General features: G+C 39.7%; 1 protein-coding gene across 4 annotated transcripts in view; it reads left to right on the top strand.

Moving 5' to 3' along the window:
- Positions 1-19,058, top strand: part of Chrdl1 (chordin like 1) — a 108,815-nt gene extending 89,757 nt beyond the window's left edge. For 2 of the 4 annotated variants that reach the window (XM_077106577.1, XM_077106580.1), the window contains exons 8-12: positions 214-382; positions 3,901-4,095; positions 10,833-11,000; positions 13,076-13,165; positions 16,729-19,058. In XM_077106577.1, coding sequence (XP_076962692.1) covers positions 214-382; positions 3,901-4,095; positions 10,833-11,000; positions 13,076-13,165; positions 16,729-16,859 — 753 coding nt within the window. In that variant the 3' untranslated portion in view covers positions 16,860-19,058. Of the gene's footprint in view, positions 1-213; positions 383-3,900; positions 4,111-10,832; positions 11,001-13,075; positions 13,166-16,728 lie in introns of all 4 variants that reach the window. The other 2 variants (XM_077106579.1, XM_077106578.1) reach the window with 1 other exon arrangement.
- Positions 19,059-21,258: the final 2,200 nt, after the last annotated feature.

Genomic DNA, 21,258 nt, shown 5'->3' with positions numbered 1-21,258 from the left:
AGGAAAGAGAAAAACCTCAGACATTACCAGTGCTGCTTTCAGATGATCACATTCTCACTTCTGTTGGTATAGGGAAACATGCAGTTAAGATCTGAGTTCATCACTAAAAATCAGAATCATCAAATACCATCTAATGTATCTAACTCAATCTGTGCCACTTCGTTGGAGGATTTTTTTTTTTTTGGTACAAAATGTGTTCTTATCATTTTATAGAGACATTCTTACCACCGCCCTCATCATGATCCTCCACCAAACCGACAGGCTGGAAGTCTGTCTCGCTTTCCAGGGGCTAGGAGTCACCGGGGAGCTCTTATGGATTCCCAGCAAGGATCAGGGACCATCGTGCAGATTGTCATCAATAACAAACACAAACACGGACAAGGTAAGGCACCATCCTCCTTTTGTACTACAGCCACATTTTGTTTTAAGGGCTGAAGCTGGTAAGGACCCTTTCTCCCACCAACAGCACATATTTGCATGTGGGTCACTCAGAAGTCTACAAAAGTGGTTGTGAACAAGTGACTCCAGGGTAATCTTTGGACTTCCCTAAATGCAGCTAAAGGAGTATGGACAAATTCCCTTTGTGCTTTTGAAACAGCACCCCCCATGCTTTCTCAGTTGCCTCCATGGATCATTTGAGAAAATTCCTGGGGTCTTCATTCAGTAGGGCACCCAACATTGAAAGTGCCAAACATTCTGAAACTCTTATCCACACCTTAGAAATAGCCATTCACACACCTCAGTGCCAACCAAATTCTCTTGGGTCTCTTGCTAAATATTCCAGGCCCCATGCTCAGAAATTCTGGTTCAATGTGGAGCATATGAGATTGTCTTGAGAAATGAGTAATTTAGGGAAAATCCAGAAACCACCTGGCCGAGCACCAGGACAACTGATCAGGTTAACACTGACCTACAGCCCACTCAACTGACCACTGATTGCAGAAAGCACCAACACACATGCACAGGGCCTGTTTTCTCCTTTACTGAATTCTCTGGCCTCCACTGATCCAACCCCAGTAGCAGAGGTAGGAGGAGGAGAAATTCAATCAAACAATTGACTGCTTCTTACTTTTTTAGGCATTCTGTCAACCAGCTCTTCAAACTAACAGCTCAGCTGGTTCCTTTTTACCAAACCACAAACATGTTTTATTTCCTTTAAAGGAAAAACAAATCAAAGGCAGTTCTCTGAATGGGTTAAAGTAATAAATTATTAAACGAAATGATTGAATAACAGGGGTGAAAAACAATCCATTACAAAGAACCCCTACTATAAATCTCAACAATGCTCGTCAAGCCAAAGCTAGTTGATCACATCTGTTACTAGTTAGATGTAAATTTCAGATTACAGATAAAAAATAAATTGCTTTTGAAACCTACAGGCTTAAAAGAATAGTCTAAATAAGATTCTTAATAAAATGGTGATGTATTAAAATAATTGGAAATATTTGCTATTGATCTGTGTTTGATTCAAAACTTACTATTTTATGTTCTAAAGCATTTTGATACCAGTTTATGAAATGAGGAGGAGTTAAGTAAAGATGCAGTTTTATTTTTCAATCCAAATTTCCCCTAGTAGATTTCATTTGCTTTGAAAGTATTTCAAAGCCTTAAAGCAAGTGTGGGGAAATGGCCTTTAAAAATCCTAAATCCCATAATTTCCATAAGGCTTCTTCATTTTCAGGGTAAGGCTCATCCCTTGATTGTCTCTGTGTTCTATAAAAGCTCCAGCTGGTTTACATTTAATCATCTGAGCCCATTGACTTGGATGCAGCAGTTCTCTTCTGACCTTTCTGTTATAGTTCACTGGAGAATCACTTGTATCCACCCCCAGCTCCCAACTCCCCAGCTGGATGATTGAAAATCATCTTGAGAATTTGTTGGTGGGGAGAAGGCTGGGTTTTCCTCTAGAGAACTGACCTCATCATATCCCACTGTTGAGTGTGGGCTCTTACCCAGTCTGGACTATTCCCTTACTCCACGTGTTTAGAGGAGAGGGAACCTAGCTAAATGATACTGAGAGGCCTTCTTGCCTTGCTCCTCAGCATGGCTCACCCTTCTCCTTAGCCCTCTTACTAACAATGTGGTCCTTTCAGATATATCTATTGGTTCCCTCTTGGAACCAAGGAGGAGAAGCAATAGTACTCCACCATTTTGAACTTGAATCCAGCCTAAATTTTCTTGAAGCAGACTACATATGCACTTGCCCACATTACCTAGAAGGGAGTGTCACTCTCTGAGGAGAAACAAGAGGTGAGGGCACGCAAGAGAATAACACATCTGGTCTGTTTTTTTTTTTTTTTGTTGTTGTTGTTGTTGTACTGTCTACAGCCTTAAGCCCCAGTTTAGGTACCAAGTCTCTATTCTGACTCATGTTGAGGTTCTTGGAAATCTTTACATGGATTGACCCCATAGAGTGCCCAGCATTCTAGCAGTTCTTGCAAAGGACAGTAAGAGGCAGCCAATATCATTCATATTTCTTAATGTGACCCAGTGGACTTGATGAGAAAGAAATAGCCCAGTGATTCATCCTGAGCTGTTGTCTTGCAGCCAAATCAGTCAATTCCTAGAAACGCTCCAAGTGGGCCTATTTCTCACCCCCCAACCCCACCCAAAGTGATACAACCCACCCTAGAGATGTTGTTGATTGGGATGCTGACAGGTCTCTCTTGGTGTGATGAGGTGATGGGAATAATGAAAAACATACTCAGACCCACTCATAGCTTGAAATCTCCACAATCTCAGCACTTTATAAAGGGGAGAGAACTCATTCTCAGAATTCCCCCATTCACAGACCTGTACAGTTTTTTTGTTCCCTGGGGTTTAAGTCCATGGCTTACCGTAGGAGCCTAATAAGTTTTAAGTTGATTCGCATGGAAGGATGCTCCTGTGACCCTTTCCATTCACGGGCACCTCAGATTGCAGCCCAGGTGTTTGGTCTTTCAAGGCCCTTCAGAAACAAACTATACTTCCCACTCAACAAATGCCAGAGTGATGAAGGATATCTGTGGAGCGGGCAGTAATTCACTGTAGCCAAATCTCTACAGCCACTACAAGGAGGGAGACTGAGGAAATTTCCTGAAGCTTAGAGACATAAAAAGCCACCCCTTCACAAGTTATAGGCCCTTTCCCTTTCAGTCTTTTCTTAACAGCTGCCTTCCCACACCACAGAGTGGACAAGCAGCATTAAACTCCATACCCACCCATATTGGTGGATCAGACTCTCATACTATTTGAAATTTTGAATGGATTGGCTTCAGGGTCTGGAAGAGTCTGGCCCTTTGGGAACAGCAGTAGTTTTTGCATCTATCCTCCCTCATCAGCACATTTGCTTGGGAAATTTCATGCCTGAAAATGTATCAACTTGTGCCATACAAATCTTCTATGGCACTGTAGATGTTAATACCACATTCTACTGTAGACTCTTTAGCAGGTGCTCAGGATAGATAGAACTCCACTTCCATGTGTTCATTTATATCTGCATTAAAAATATTCACAAGGGCTGGGGTTGTGGCTCAGCGGTAGATGCTCACCTAACACGTGTGAGGCCCTGGGTTCGATCCTCAGCACCACATAAAAATAAATATATAAAAGGAAGGTATTGTGTCCAACTACAACTAAAAAAATAAATATTTAAAAAATGTTCACTGTCTGCCTATATGTATTAGGCCATTTGTGAGCATTCAAAGGCCACTGCAGATGAAGAACCTGGATAACTGATGATGGTAGAATGTGGCCCAAGCTGAGCTTTGGTCACACAGACTGCTCTGTAAATGTATCTCCATGCCCATAACAAGAACAAAGGGTGCTTGATGTGTTAAGGAGTTTAGGCCTTGGGTTGCATGCATAGGAACCCATCTTAGCTCCCTTACCTTTAATTTTGAGTCCTATGTTCTCTTCCAGTGTGTGTTTCCAATGGAAAGACCTATTCTCATGGCGAGTCCTGGCATCCAAACCTCCGGGCATTTGGCATTGTGGAGTGTGTGTTGTGCACTTGTAATGTCACCAAGCAAGAGTGTAAGAAAATCCACTGCCCCAATCGATATCCCTGCAAGTATCCTCAAAAAATAGATGGAAAGTGCTGCAAGGTGTGTCCAGGTAAAAAGGCAAAAGGTGCGTTGGTTGGAGGCCCTGCCTTTGGTTGACTGAGATCCACACATAGTTCTTCTCAACTTTCATTGGGCATCAAAAACATAATTAACCTGTCATATAATTCTAATGATAATAGTTCTAGTAAGAATTAACTTCAATTGAGGGACTGATAAGACGATTACTTAGAAGAAATTTACTACTCTGAGATATACTGGGGATTTCCTCGTGTCTACCACACCTCCCAGACAGCCCTAAGTGCTATATTTACTCTTGCTTTTATAAATAGCAGAGAGTTTAGGTTATTATAATTTTTAGGAAAAACAGTAGAACCTATTAATTTTATTACTGTTTAGCTCATCAAAGCACAGTCACATCCATTACACTTTTCAGATAGGAGGAAATATAGATGAATTATAGTAGGAGACCAGGTTCAGCTTCAAATATAAGTTATTGTGTAACTTTAAAAATGTGCCATATCTACTCCTGGCCTCATCAGCCTCATGTGAAAAGGTTAGAACAATTGATCTCTAGGATCTTTTCTTTTCTTTTTTGTGTTTGCATTTTCTTTTTATGAGACATAATATTTGTATTTATTTATGAGGCATACTATAACAATTTGATAGATGTATCAAATGTGTAATGGACAAATCAGGGTCATTGTCATTTTTACCCCCTCCAACGTTTATAATTTCTATGTATTGGAAATCTTTGGACTCTTCTAGTTATTTTGAAATACATCATAAATTGCTGTTAACTATGTATACTACTATGCTGTAGAACACCAGAACCAATTCCTCCTACCTGTATTTTGGCACCTATTATCTAACTGCTCTCTATCTCCCCTCTTGCCCTGTCTCCCAACACTAAAATCCTATAATTATATTATTTGCCTTTTAAAGACAAGGGAACTGAGGTGTACAAAGTGACTTCACCAAAGTCATGCAACTAATTGATATTAAAAACCAAGGCCCTGCTGGGTGCAGTGGTTCATGCCTGTAAACCCAGCTGCTGAGGAGGCTGAGGCAGGAGGATCGAGTTCAGAGCCAGCCTCAGCAACTTAGCAAGGCCCTAAGCAACTCTGTGAGATGCTGTCTCTAAATAAAAATATTAAAAGGGTTGGTGATGTGGCTCAGTGGTTAAGCACCCATGGGTTTAATCCCTGGTACCAACAAAACAAAACAAAAACCAAGGCCCACAATAAATTAATAAAAACAGAACACTATGTGTAAATGGTAGAAAGATCAGTAGAGGGAAGGGAGTAGGGGGGAGGGGAGTAGGGGGGAGGGGAGTAGGGGGGAGGGGAGTAGGGGGGAGGGGAGAGGAGTAGGGGGAAGGGGAGAGGAGTAGGGGGAAGGGGAGGGGAGAGGAGTATGGGGGAGGGGAGTAGGTGGGGAGGGGAGGGAGTAGGGGGGAGGGGAGGGGAAGGAGAGATACTGGGATCTGAATTAGAACAAGTATATATTCCATGCTTGTGTAATTAAGACAAAATGGATTCTACTGTAATATGTAACTAAAAAGAACCAATAAAAATAAACAACTAAAAAGTAAATCTGGCCAAGCTAAAAAACAAGCAAATAAACAAAAAAACCAAGGCCTGTAACTCAGGTCAACTTCAGCCGTATTGTCTTCTCCAGCAGAAAATGTTTACTAATTTTTTAAAAAGGCAAAGTAATTATTTAAATTGTGGTTTGTTTTAAAGATATGAGCTAAATAAAAACATAATCAGTAGTCCTGGCAATGACAAAATATGAGATGAATAATCAAATATTCTAACCGTGGCTTGCCACTGGTCTCCTGTGTGATTGAGACCAAGTAACAACTTCTCTGAGCCTCAGTTTCCCTTTCTGCAAAATGAGAGGGTTAGAGCAGCTGATATCCTAGAGTCTGTTCAGTTCCAATATTCTACAGTCAATGAAGTAACTACTCCCAGGCACATGAATTTCTCATTTCTCATGCCTTCTACAAATAAGTTGTATCAACACAGATGAGAAACCAAACATTTTTTTTTAATGTAGGCAGAGAGCTAAATCATTCATTCCTTCACTTTAGGCAATCCCTCTAACAGGCAAACATGCACTTAGTCGATGTGTATTAATGAAGCATTTTCATGTGGGCCAGCGGTGCCCAAACTTGTCTTCACATTGGAATCCCCCAAGAGCTTCTAAAAATATCTGTGTCCCATCCCCAGAGATTATGATTTAATCAATTTGATGTGTGTCTTGGGCTTTGGAAATTTTTAAAGATCCCCAGGTAATATTAACGCGCAGACAATTTGGGAACTACTATGGTGTTACCACTCCAAGTGTGGCTGGTGGATCAGCAGCACCTGAGATCCAGTTACAAGTGCTGACTCTTGAGCTCCCACCCCAGACCTACTACAATAGAATTGGCATTTTAACAAGATCCCCAGTTGATTTTAATTTATTGTATGTTAAACTTTGAGTTGCTGATTTAAGGCACAAACAAAATCTTCCTCAATATAATGACCCCAATCTTCCAGAGTAAAAGGGGCATGGAATGGATAGGAAGGATAAAGAACTAACTGACATAGAGTAGAAAGAAGGGATAAGAATTCATGAAATGTACTTATTAGGGGGAGAGAGAGAAATCACATTCTAAGGATGATATGGATATTGAGGTCATCCAACTATGGTGATCTGTTATGACTTCCACATCTGTGGTCTCACTGGATCTCCAAATCTTTAGCGTCGTCTTTTGTAGTTCCACCAATATAATTTTCTGTCAAGGGTCTAACATCTATGGTTTAAATAGTAATAGAAGCTACTTCAGACAAAATATAATAGTTACCTAAATACCCAAGATAAAATAAACCCTCTTGATATATAATATTCCAAGTGAATCTCAGACCTCCAGACCAAGTCACATTTCACTGTGTGCTTAGGATTTTATTGATGTTGGTGATTCAAACAAAAAGGGAAAGAACTTACAAGTTGTGAGAACAGTACACAAAGTAGGCATTAATTTTCAAATAGTTTTCCTCTCAGGTTTGTAATGTTTACTAAAATGTTTGGATAAGCATTTCCACTCCCAGGTGTCCTCTGAAAATAATCAGAGATACACAAAAATATACAAAGAAGGATTTGAAAAATTGGAAATAATCTGTAAATCCACCATCATGGGAATGTTGAAATTATGGTGTAGTTGTACTATGTAGTATTAAATAGCCATTAAAAATAATTGCACACCAAGAATTGATGGCATGGAAAGTTATTTGCCATATGTTAAGTACAAAAAGCAAGCTACAAAAGTGTTTAGTATGGTCACACATTTTTGTGTTAAAAAGAAAGTATATGCATATATATGCTTAGATTATATATAAATAAATATGCTCATAAATGCTTAGACTTTTTAAACTGGAAGGTAATGTGGCAGAATGTTTACACTGGTCATTTGTGGGTAACTAAATTATGGGTAATTGTTTTTTCTTTTTTTGTTTGTATTTTCTAAATTTTCAGTAGTAAATGTGTAGTATTTCTAAATTTGAAAAGATAATAGAAGTCATTACTTTAAAAACTGCCCTGCACTTTCCTGTGTACATATATGAATATACCACAGTGAATCTCACCTTCATGTATATTCACAAGGCACTACTTTAAAAATAAATAAATAGATAGATAGATAGATAAATAAATAAATATCAGAAAGATCAGCAGAGTAGAAACAGGGGAATAGGGGAGGGAGGAGGAGAGGGAAACTGGAACTACTGTGGACTGAATGAGAGAAAATTATATTCCATGCACTTATATTTTTTTATATGTAAAACAAATTCTATTATTATGTATTACTAAAAAGTGCCAATAATTTTTTTTTAAATGATCAATAGACATTGAAAAACCTGGCCTGCAAAATGCTAGTGGGCAATATATTGAAAAATCTGATCAGATGTGTGGAGATAGATTGACTGGGCAACATGGAAGGAGAGAATTTCTGTCCCATTCTGGGTGTTGTATTTCTCACTGGGCCAGACATGATTGTCTCCAAGTTGAATCATCCCTGCTAGTCACGTTGTCCAAGTAACATGGCATAGGGCATCTGTTCCAGGTACTCAGCAACTACAGAACACCAAGGGACGTGCCTCTCTGTATACATTTGATCTAGACATATGTGCTAAGTGCCTACTGTGTTCAAAAAAACTTATAAACACTGAGGGAAGAGACGATTCTCACTTTCTAGTGGAGAAGACAGTGAACCCAAATCAATAAAATAATTTTTGGTTGTGATGAAGCACTGTGAAAAAAATCCAAATGGGATCAGGACTGATAGTGACTGTGGTAGGAAGCACTTTCCAAAGATTGATTTCTCTAAAAAGATAATATTTGAGTAGAGTCCTCTATGATGTGAAGAGATGAGAAATGGAAAAATCACAACATTGTGAGCCTCTTTAAAAAACGACAAATGACAATAGAGGAAAAAGAACAGGGGAGTGAAGAGGGAAGAAGATCTAAGAAAAGTTGTGTATTCAGTTATATTGGTAAAGTAAATAGAGAAATAAAATTCACTAATAATCCAGCCAAAAGTTTAATTGCAACAACTGATTGCAGACTCTACCAGTAATGAACAAGGACCAAAATAAAAGGATGTATCTTACCTGTCTCTCTTCCCTTTACTCTGGGAGAAGCTGGCCTTGCCTTGCACATCAGTGGTCACCTACAGGGTTGGGTAAGACTTCAACTTCCTGAAGGTTCCTCAACTCACCTCTCACATTCATTATGCCACCCTGATACCTGAAATTCCCTATATACTCCTTTTGCATTTTGACATAAAATGCCCCATTGTGACTTCAAACTTACCTGAGCTGAGCTAACATATTTTCTTCACCAGTCATCACCACTTCCATAAAGAAATGGTTTATTAATGTCTTAGTTCTAGAGGGTTCCTGACAAGAGCATTCGTACAGGAAATGGGAATAGTCAGAAGTGACGTCAAATGTGGCATGCTTGGCAGAAGGAAATAAAAGTAAGGTGAGCATGCAATGGTCAGAAAGCACCTTCAAGTAAGAGTATGGAAAGTGGAAGATGTTGCTGAATAGGTCCTTCTAAAAACAAATTTTGCTTTCTTTAATATTTTCAAGTGCCAGCCAGGGCTGAGTCACTAATGGCTTTTGTTGTTTGTAGATATCTTTGGTCTAATAAATTCAGCTCTTGGAGGGGAGAGGGTGGTGATGTAGAAGGACTCTTCAGTATACTGCAAGGACTTTGAGCATATTACAGGTATTTCCAGTGACATCATGAATTTCATACATCAGTGATAGCCATAGGCAATATTAAGCCAGTGATATGAGCAAAGTTTAACAAATGAACTTATCTTTTGTTCTAAAGGTGATAGTTGTACACATACAAGTCCCTGTAAACTCAGTGACCTCCTCCCTCCACCCATTTGGAAAGTGCTAGCAAACATCCTTTAATTGCTTAACATATCACCAAAAAGACTGGGCTGCCAAGTAATTAAATAGCTGAAAAGAAAGACAAAAGGAGAAAGGAAGCTGGATTCTGAGATAATCCACAAATTGAGTAATCCAACCTGGAATTGTCAAGAAAAGATGATAGTTTTGTCCTTACAGTGCCAAATGGTGGTGGGAGTGGGAAAGCTAATCAGGTCAGCAAGAGACATACAATAGCAATTTGATTACAACTTCTTGTCCAAATGTGTCTGATTGGCTGACAGTGAGTCTCCCCAATTAGAGTCACAGCTCCAAAGCACTCAACACTCAGCGGGTTCATCCTCGACAATTCAGACATTCTTACAGATGGCTTCTGCACATACTCAAAGTTTTCAGGATGTCTAAGGCTTCTCTTTGTTGTTCCTGATTTGAGTGTACACTTTAAATACTCAGCTGAAGAGGGTGCTGATTACGAAGCTAGCAAAGAAACTTAACTCACTGATAACCAACCAGGAGGAACTTTTTGGGGAAGAGGGCTGAGGTAGGGGAGGGTGAAATAGAATGGGAACGTATTAGGGGGCTGGCACCTTTATGCCTGGGAGCTAAAATCCAGCAGTTTAGTTTACACGTGAAATGATCCATAGTTGAGGGATTTGACCAATTTTTTGTGTCTCCTAACCATTCATTTGGCATAGCATACATATGACTAATCTGACATCTAGGTTTTGGCACTAGTGTTGATCCGGTATTATCATTCCCCTTACAAACAAATCAAAGAGCATTCAGAAATGTCAAGCCAATTTGGATAGATCTGTTGGGCAAGTATATGCACATAAATGAGTGTCATGAATGTTTTCTAAGTATACGTAAATGATGTCAGGGAAGTTAACCAAGGCCCTCTGTCTGCCCATTCCCTAGGCCTCTCTTGGCAACACTGGGTTGGACAGAGAATTATCCTGATCCAGTATGGAAAATCCTATGTTCCCTTTAGTGCCAAAGATATTTATACCTGGCTATATTCTTTTTTCCTCATAAAAGTCCGTTTCTCAAGGATGATGGTAAGGAGATCTAGTTTAGCTCGTGGGCCAGTGTTCTATACAACTATGGATTCTGTCATCATGTGGATTTCAATCAATAACTGCGTGCTTCTTTCTTATTTGGTGATTGCTAAAGGGTAGCCTGAGCTAATAAAATATGAGTGGAATCTGTCTCTGTAAAAATGTTCTTATTGATTATCTAAGGTGTTATAGCTAACAGTGAGATAGGTAAATGCACAAGTTCACTTTGGGTTTTAGAAACCCATGATAAAACTCTACTTTTTCTACTTGCTCCCTAATTCCAGAAGAACTTCCAGGCCAAAACTTTGACAGCAAAGGCTACTTTTGTGGAGAAGAAACAATGCCTGTGTATGAGTCTGTGTTCATGGAGGATGGGGAGACTACCAGAAAAATAGCACTGGAAACAGAGAGACCACCTCAGGTAGAGGTTCATGTTTGGACCATTCGAAAGGGTGAGCAAGATAACATTAACTTTTTGTCTTTCTAAGGTGGGGGCAGAGAAGGAAGGAAATACTCGTCTTAATTTTGCTTCAACATGTTTCTCTGTTTGAATCAGAAGTTTTTCTGATCACTTAGAAACTGACACGTCTAACACAGCTGTCATTATGGCTTTTCATATTTAATCATGGTCTGTGCTAAAGATTAGTATTAATATTAACCCTTGCTGTTCCTATGGTCTTTCTCATGCCACCAAAAGCTGAAGGAGTGAGTCTTAATCCTGGCTGAATATCAGAATCATTTGGGCAAGTTTTTCTATTTTGCTTTGTTTTAATATCAAATACCCGGGCTCTACCCCAAGAGTCTGATTAGTTGGTCTTGGTAGGGCCTGGGCATCAGTGTTTGTTCTTCCAGCTCCACACGTGATTCTAATCTGTAGCCAGGATTGCAAACTACCAAACTGTGCTCTGCTTCTCCAATACAAAGCTTAACAAACAGGAAACCCATTTATTCAGTTGAAGCCAAGTCCCTAGAACTATGTTGTATGTTCTGGGGTATGAAATTAAAAACATCATCACTGACTTGACAAGATTATAGACTCTCTGGAGAAACAATCCCAGTCATGATGTCCAGTTCTTTTTCTGATTACTCACAGTGACAACCATAACAAGCCATATTCTATTCACTGAGATCCTACAGCTCTTCACACCATTCTATAGGTATAAGGCTGGTATTGATCTAGTCTGGTCAACTTTTCCAGGAATCCAAGTGTAGAAAATTATACACAAGTGTTGGAAAATTTTACACATCTTCCTGCTACTGGCTCCCATTTAAAGCTTGAAAGTGCTCAACCTTTGGTGTGCTTCAGCATCATGCAGAGAGCAGTTTTAAATGCAGCTATCTGGCCCTATCCCAGAGGTGCATATTCAGCAGTCCTTAGGTAGGACCTAAATATTTACATGTTTAAAACATAGCGTGATGATTATAATGCAGGTGACACTTGAACCACACTTTCAGGAATACTGCTTGCATACTTTTTTTAAAAAGGGGATTTTTTTTCTCTCCCTTTTCATAACAGCCTTTGTTTCTCTGAAGAGTATGTTCTTCCTCACCCCTTAGAAAATAAATATGCTAGAATGCACGTGCATTTTTTGGCCATTTTTATTTTGGCTTTATACTTAGGCATGTCAATTTTTCCATCTTTGACTCCATAGTGGGTCTATAACTGGTCATCTAGGCACTGGTTTATTGGCTTCCCCAGCAGTAGGTCCAGTATTTGTCACCTCATATTTCTCTACCCACTAAGGTATGTGGATGGTTTGCAACTCTCTAGTGTAGCATCTAAATAGCCTCCTGTTCACAGTGCTGGGTCATCAAGGTCTGTGTTGGTGATCAGAGAAAAACTCAGACTTAATCTCATTTGCCCCCTATAGACCTCTTGAGGATTTATTTAAGTGGGCTAGGGACATGTTGCTGCTTAACTAATAAGCAGTTTTCACTTATTTACCTATTATTCTGATTAAAGCTATCCAGGCCAGATTGAGACTGCAGTTTACTCTATTTTAACTCTCCCTATTCCTTTTAATAAAGAAAGGCTAAAGGAGCTGTGAATATTTCCCAAAGATAAATGTGCTCTTCAGTGAGTTCAGGAACAGGAGTGGCTTCTCCATCTATACAAATAACCTGCCTGCTATCCTCCTGTTGTCTCTCATTGTTTAGCCAGGAGGGCAGCCCAGTGGTTTGGCATGAATATAGTAGTCTACCCAGATTTGGGGCAATGGCAGAATTTCTAATACTGCCTTTGGCTGCAGAAGCTCCAACCAGCACCCATGCTTGATTCCATGTGGCTTTCCCTAGGAGGAGGTCCTGTGGTCAGCAGCACTATTTCCCTTATCTCCATTCCCTAGAGAAGCCAAGTAGAGGCCAGTGAGCCAAGGAAACAAATGGAGTCAATTATAACCTTTGAGCCCTCCAAGTTCCTGGTTAAGCACATTACACAGCCTAGCTCGATACTCCTAAGCCCCAGTAATGAGATGATACGCTCATAGAGAGTGCCTGACCACCTGCCCTACTTTGTGCTTGGCCCCAGGCATTCTACAGCACTTCCACATTGAGAAGATCTCCAAAAGGATGTTTGAGGAGCTCCATCATTTCAAGCTGGTGACCAGGACAACCATGAGTAAGTGGTACCTCTCTTTATTCCTCCCTGAAAAATGCATCCAGTTTTTCACTATAGTATAGCTACAACTGTAGTCCCTCTGTGTTCCAATGAACATTAACAATGTGCAGTATTGAAATTATAGGATGCTCAATTTCTTCCCTGGGGGACTTATAAGCAAATAAGATTTCTGAATGTGAACTGAAAAGCTTGGACATGATGAATACAAATCCAGATGTAGTGTGAGTATAAGCTACCTCAGGTCAAGCATCCCTGAATGTCTTTTATGAAACTGCTAAACCCAAAGTCTCAAGAGGGTTGGAGAAAGCCTCCCAATATTCCAGGTCTGGTATAATTGTGAACATTTCACATCTGGAAGGTTATGTTCCCTAGTGGTGGATATGTGAGGAAAAAAGGAATGTATATCAATTCCTGTGTTGTATCGAAGCTCTTTGACTTCTTCAGAAATGTCCCTGGGTTGTCACGTTTCTTTAAAAGCATTCAGGCATTCAAACATGCTTGCAACTCTCCCACTTTCCACACTAGATGGAGCCTAGGGACTAGATACTGCTAGGCATTGGGGAGGTGGGGTGGGGAGCACATCTAATGGAATAAAAGGCACAAAATTTCTATCCACAGGGAATTCTAATGGGCGAGACAGAACATGAAAATGCCTTCATGAATTAGTATAGTTCTGAGGAGTTAAATACCTAAGTGCTCAGGGGAATCTGCAAAGAACAATGAGATGAGAGCCAGGTGGGCTTAGTCGGGGAAGACTTGGGGAGGAGGTGTGTTTTGAAAGAGAAGGGTGTGACTGGGCACCAGGTCAAGAAATCAGTCCAGGAAGAGGGTGCAGCCTAAGAGAAGCCTCAGACAGGAGCAAACAAGAAATGTGGGTGGGGGTGAGGAATAATCACAAAGCCACATAGGATGCACTGAAAGATGAGAAGAGTTGGTAGGAAGCAGTAGGCCTAGAAGAAGCCAGTGAAAAGTTCACAGGTAAGACAGGTAACTGAGGGAGTTGCCACAAAGTACACACAGCCGAGTGGTATCAAAATGGTGCTTTGGAAAGGTGTCTCTGGGCTTTTGGATAGATTCATTAAACCCCTATTTTGATGAAGCCAGATTTAGAAGTGTTCAGTTTGCTGTGCTAAGAAGTTAGACTTGATCTACAGGCCAAAGAACCCCATGGAAGCACTTAAGCAAGTGAATGTGTTCAGATCTGTTTTTTAGGCGGAGGTCCTTGATGTTGGAGTGAGAAGTGAACAATTAGTGAATGAGCAGGCAACAGTCTGAATTAGGAAGCTATGATTCTTTCTTAATTTGGTGAGACAGGAGAGGAGAGCTTCCTATGAGGGGCATTTCTGAGGTTAAATCAACAAGATAAGTGTCAAAGAGAGAAGTGACTCCAATATTATCAACTCCGTAGACTTAGAGAATAGTAATTCCATGTACCCATAGGAAACTCTTAAGAATAGCAGGTATTAAGTAGAGAAGATAGAGAGTGTGTGTGTTTCACTTGGAAGATACGAATTTCATTATCATTATCATTATTATTAGAGTCCATATACAGGCTATATTATAGCTAAACTCTTGTATCTATATTTTAAAGATTTTATTAGTACATAATAATTATATGGAAGAGTGGGATTCATTGTGGCATACAAACTATATGTACATAACAATCAGTCAGTTTCATTTCCCAGTTCCTCCACTTTCCTTCCACTCCTCCCTCCACTTGATCCCCTTCCTCTACTTTACTGGTCTTCTATCTTCATGAGATTCCATTTTCCTCCCCAGCTTTGACATATGATAGAAAACATATGACCCTTGACTTTCTGAGTCTGGGTTATTTCACTTAACCTGTTGCTTTCTACTTCCATCCATTTCCTGCAAATGACATAACTTCATTCTTCTTTATGGCTGAGTAAAACTCCATTGGGCATACATACCACATTTTCTTTATCCATTCATGTATTGACGGGCATCTGGCTGGTTGCATAACTTGGTTATTGTGAATTGCACTGCTATAAACATTGATGCATTTATATCACTATAGTATGCTGAATTTAGTTCTTTTGGACAAATGCCAAGGAATAGTACAGCTAGGTCATATGGAGTGTTTCCATTCATAGGTTTTTTTTTAATCTCCATACTAATTTCCATAGTGACTGTACTAATTTAAATTCCCATCAATTGGAACATGTTTAAATTAAAATGCTTGAGGATCATCTGAAAACAGTTATTTAATAGGTAGCTGGAAATAAAGTTAATTAAGTCTGAAGTCTTCTGCTGGACCGATAGAAATTTAAATGAATAGTATTAAAATTTGAATGAAAGTGGTGGGAGTCCTTACATGTGTGTAAGCAGTAAAGGAGGCACAGTCTAGCATCCGAGGATCAATGATGTGACTTTGGAAATTACCATTTAATTTCAAAGAATGTATTTAAGTACTTAGCAAGGTACTGTACTCGGCTCCAGGGGACTTAAAAGATGATTTAGCAATTAGGATTTAGAATGTACAATGGAGGTAGATGGTATTTGCTTCAAACTGTATGCATCTAAAGGAAACAGATATTGAGATGATTCTATGGGGTCACCTGGGGACAAAGAAAAATAAACCAAACTCCTTTACAGTGGGCACTTAGCAGAGCCTGGTTGCTTGCCTAGACCTTCTTTTTCTCTTATAACTTCCCATTGAATCAGAGAGAATAGGGAAAAGTGAGGAATCCAAGAACGAAAGGATAAAAGATGACATCAGGTCTCAAGTGGAGGAAGTTATGTTCAATTGTAGCTAAGGAAAGCAAGAGTTTCACAATAGGTTTGGGGTTAAGAGGAGCTTTCTGACCTTGGATTAGGGATTCTCCAGGATCATCACCATAATCAGGAATAAGAAGAATGAAGAGAATTTCCAGAGTGGGCAGAGACAACAGGGAATGAAGGGATATAGCTGAGTTTACTTAAAGTAGAAAGGGATATGGGGACATGAGAATGAAACACTGTAAGGAGCCAAGAGACAGAATTTAAAGAGGTTGAGGAATTATAAAGAACAACACGTGAATGTGAAGGAAGTAGAAGTGAATGGCTTTTGACAAAAACATTTCAGGAATAAAGAAAAGGTTGGTAAATAATCCAGTAATCCACAACAGTATGTAAGGTCCCTAAGATTAAGCAAGGCACTAGTAATGTAGTAGGTATTATTTTCCACGGTGCCTTTTCTGACCTGGTGCCAAATGAACCTCCTAAATAGCTAACAGATAGTAGAGCATTTGCAAATGCTAAATATACTATAAATATTCCCTCTAAAATTCTGAGGTTTTATTCTTAAGGAGGCATTTATGTATTATTATTGGGATTCTTACAAATGCCATGTGTTGAAGTAAAAATTTCATGCCTTGTTTTCCATATCTGCTCCCAGAAAGGTGTTTTGGGGACCATTTTTGCTGATACTACCTGCTGTTTGTATGTTTGTGTTTCAGATCTCCTGGTGGGTCCATGAGTAGGATGGGTGTGTGTTGGTTCTATTCTAAATTTGCTGTGCTCTGCTCTTACAGTCTCTTGGACATTGTGTGTTTGCCTTTTAGGCCAGTGGAAGATATTCACCGAAGGAGAAGCTCAGATCAGCCAGATGTGTTCAAGTCGTGTGTGCAGAACAGAGCTTGAAGATTTGGTCAAGGTTCTGTACTTGGAGAGGTCTGAAAAGGGCCACTGTTAGGCGAGACAGACAGTATTTGATAGGGTCAAGCAAGACAACCCAAGCTGCAGCTGGACTGCCTGCTTATTTTGCTTAAGTCAACAGTGCCCTCAAACCCCAAACTCAGATGCAGTCAGTTATTCATGCTATGCACAGCATAACTTGCTCCTTTATATGAAGTGTTGTGTCAGCCCTTAAACATCTTCTCTAAAGAGACTCAGAGTCTTGAATGATTAATGGGAGGAGCGGAGATTGAAAATCACACTGCAGCTCTAGTTTCTTGGAGAATCACATTTCTTTACAGGTTAAAGAGCTAACAAAACCCCGGGGTTTCTATCTGGAAAGTTATTCAAATGAAAGAAAGAGAAGGGAATTGCTTAGTAGAAGTTCTGGAGTTTAGAACAATTATTTGTATGAAATTATAATCTTTGAATCTCAGAATGCCTTTTGTTCTTTATAAAAACATTACATCCCATACTCACAGGCATGAACACATACATATTACAACCACACGCATGTGAAATTACAGTGTCCACTCTGAGGCAAAGCCAGCCTAGACTCTGGCCTTCTTTCCTTAGTCTGGCTCTGAAGTACCTTAGAGAGTGTTGGTACCCATGGAGAACAAAAAAGAATTGGAAGAAAAAGGCTCTGCCTCTAGGCCTTTGAGGTGGTCATTGAAGTCACCAACAATAGTGGCAGGGTGAAGAATAAGAGCACTATGTCATGGTCTTAATCACTTTGAAGTGATAAATAAATTTTTCCTAATGATATACTTTCTCTTTTCTCCCTGAGCATATGGAGTCTCCATAAAGAAGCTAGAATTAGGTAAAATTGCCAGAAACTAAATCAATATAAGACAAAGCAATTGTTGAAGAAAGGAATTGATAATAATAAAATGGGTCATTTTTGTTTTCACAGCAATAAAACTCACCCACTAATAGAGTGATACTAATTTTCTTAAGGCCATAGTTGTCTAGCCAGAAAATTGAGGTGGAGTTATTAAGTTGTAGAAGCTCCTTAAAAGGGAAGTTACAGGAGTTTATTTTTTTCTTTGCAAAGAGGCTCAACCCTCATGAGCTTCTGAATGCTGGCTCTTCAGTTAAGAGAGTTGAGATATTGTGCATTTGGGGAGCTGAGAATTCTGGTAAAGTTCTTTAGATTAAACCCTCCTACCATCCTTGCCTTATCTACTAAGGAGAGTGGATTTGAATTGAGGATTCTAGTGAAGGCTACTCCTAAAATGTCTATTTGCAGTCCAATACCAGACATAAATTATCCATTTGGAGATCCAGCTTTAGAAATCATCTTTTTGGGAAATGTAAATTTTTCACAGCAAGGATCTCAAGCTGTCCCTCTGGATTTGTCTCCTCTAAGGAACATGAATGAACTCTAGTGAGTACTTTGAAATATTAAAGACCAAGAAATCCCATTATTTCCTATTCCATGGCCATAGGAGAGATAATATGTTTTCCTTAGTGTTTTGACACTGGTAGGGTAAAACATAAAAGGTCCAGTCTTGATGGCATCCTGGCATAACAGTCAGTCCTCATAAGAGATGCAAGGGCCCTGTGACCAGGACTTCATAGAACAAGCCCTTACCAAGCCCATCACACACATTCCCCTTGGGAATGGGAAGTAGGGCGTCCTGGGCTGAAATGCCCCACACAATATTGTGTGTGTCTGGTGAGGGAAGGGGTGGTTAGGCAGCCATTGTCTCTCTCAGGTGGCAGTGTTTCGATAGCATGGAGGCCAATAACCAGATCCTAAAGAAAAGTGGTGATTCCCCTTCTAGATGATTCCCCCTACAGCCTTCCCACCCAGATATTCTCTGAAAGCTCAGCCTTAAGGGAACACCAGAGAGCTTCCCTAGATAGGCTCCCAGTGCTGGGACACACCTTTCCAAAGTGCTGTGGAAAGCATGAGCTGGGAGCTGTGTTAAGTCGACTTAGAAACCCCAGTATTTGGTGTTGTGTAGGGAGTAGGACATAGAGAAAAGAGGCCAGCTGTAGTTAGTAGAGAAGAATGGATGTGGTTCTTCTTGTGTATTTATTTGTATCATAAACCCTTGGAACAACAAAGACCATAAGCACCATCTTGCAGTTGTAGCCATTTTCTAGTTAACTCATGTAAACAAGTAAAGAGTAACACAACAGTATTACCCTTACACTCTTCTTGCAAGACATGTACCTGAATATGGTACTTATTTATGTAGTCACTGTATTTCTGGATTTTTAAATTAATAAAATTTTAATTTTGAAAAGTCATCTGCCGGCAAGTCTTGTGAGTGAGTAATTGACTTTCTGACCTGGGACTGGGTAACACGTGATGGGTAAGCCTGGTGGTTTTACAGTCCTCTTGATACCCCTCTCATACCATAGCATAGAGGTTAACAGTGTGAACTTTGCAGTTAGGCTACTTGGATTTTTCAGCCAGTTCTTCACTTGCCGACTGTGTTTGCCAGTCTCCCCAACTGGAAAATGGGATAATAGCAGTACCATTACCCTTTGCTTGCAAAGTTATAGTGAGTTCTACTTTAGTCAACACATATAAAGTGATGTATGGTGTCTGGTACATAATGAGCATTTGTTAATGATCATAGATACTCAAGGATAGCATGAAATTGAAATTTAACCATTTCCCTTTATGCTGTTGACGTGTATTCAAAAAGGAACTCAATATTGGTCCTCTGCTAGTCATTTTTATACAAAAAATGTGTATAAAGAGGAGGGGAAGAGTTTTGTCATGCATGTCGATGTAGACTAAATTCCCTCAAACCTCCAATATCAGGTAAATGTGACCGAAGACAGAAATCAAACTATGAGAGTGCTTCAAGAGAGGACTCAAATGTATCAACTCCTACTGAGATGTCGAATAATATAAGGACATATACGGACAAAATTATGTGTTGGGGTTAGTAAAAAAGAGTAAGTATTGTTGGAGTGACTGGAACAGTGGCCTAGTTGGAGTGGATTGTAGAAGTGAATGGGAAGATGAGGAATTGGAGATAGCAGCTCAAAACAACTCTTTTTGGAGAAGAGCTTGCAGAGTGTAAAGAGGTATGGTGAAGGAAGTAGCTAGAGAAGGAAATGAAGTCAAAGAAAAGCAATTTTTTCTTAAATATGGGGGAAATACAATAGAAAGGAAAAATTGAAGATAGTGGACAATGGTGGTTAACCTGGTATCTGAGATGAGTGAGGAGCCATTCCCCCATGGTGAACCCAGAACTCAAAATTCCTGACTCACAACTTAGATGAAATTTTAGCCTTTGTTTACCAACCCCTTACACTGAGGTACACCTAGTCCTACTGATCTGTTAGCTTATAAATCCAGTTTACTTTCTTCTGGAATGATGAGCTATAAATCCCAATATTGGTCCACCTCCTTGACATCTTGGTTTCATTTGCTCTCTTCCCTTTTCCTGATTAGTTGCATCCAGATTTCATCCAGCCTTGTGAATTTGGTCTTCTAAATGGAGATAAAGTTTATAGGCTTTCTCTATCAACTCCTCTTGCAGGATCTTTTCCCCAACCTCATCATCTTCACCCACTTAGCCCCACTATGATTCCAAGGAAGCACCAAAGATCATCTCAAATGGGTTCAACAGGAAGTCTTGCCTACTCTCATGTTACCTTCCCTTTTATTCATTTTTTTGCTTAACTACTGGAGAAGAGTCAAAGAATATGACTTGAAGAATTTGCCACTCAAAAAATATTGCCACTTGGCATAAGGATTATTCTGAACTAAAGGCAAATGAGAATCAATAGCTGCAGGAAGAGTTGCCCTTTCCTTATTTGACTCAGGACACAAATTTCCCTTTGGGGACAGTCCCCCTTCCCCTGTACCAAGGAGAGAAGAGTGATTCATCACTAAAGGGGGGAAGTCAACACTGAATCAGTTTGTAAAAACAAATCTTACTGAAACAGCCTTTATCTCCCATCAGTTCCCCCATGTGAATTTTATTTCCTAGTAACTTCTCCATAATTTATCATCCCTTGAAGTGCAAATCCTCTTTCTTATGTTAAAAGGTATTTAAGCCCCTAAGTCTGACCACAGTTTTGAGTTTTACTTCCTTTTTGTGAACTTCTGTACATGTAAATAGTCATAAAAATAATGTGCCTTTTCTTCTGTTAATCCATCCTTTGCTAATTTAATTCATGGGTCACTATCACTACACCTAAGAAAGTAAAAGATGATTTTCCTCCCCAACACCTACCTCTGTGATAGGCACTGCTAGAAAAAAAAAAACCATTCACTGTCCTCATCTCTACACACCTCCTGTGCTGTTGGTGTTGGGGATTTCTTCTGAGGGCCTACAGTTGTCACCATGGTGGTGGTGCTTGGAATTTTGTAATCCTCTTTTCTCAGCAGCACTTTATTCTGTGAATAAGTGGAGAAAATGTCTCACCCCATATTACTTTAA

The sequence above is a fragment of the Callospermophilus lateralis genome, chromosome X, assembly GCF_048772815.1.
Source record: "Callospermophilus lateralis isolate mCalLat2 chromosome X, mCalLat2.hap1, whole genome shotgun sequence".
NCBI lineage: Eukaryota > Metazoa > Chordata > Mammalia > Rodentia > Sciuridae > Callospermophilus > Callospermophilus lateralis.
The sequence above is the reverse complement of the archived record's forward strand: the minus strand, read 5'-3'. Positions and strand labels throughout refer to the sequence as shown.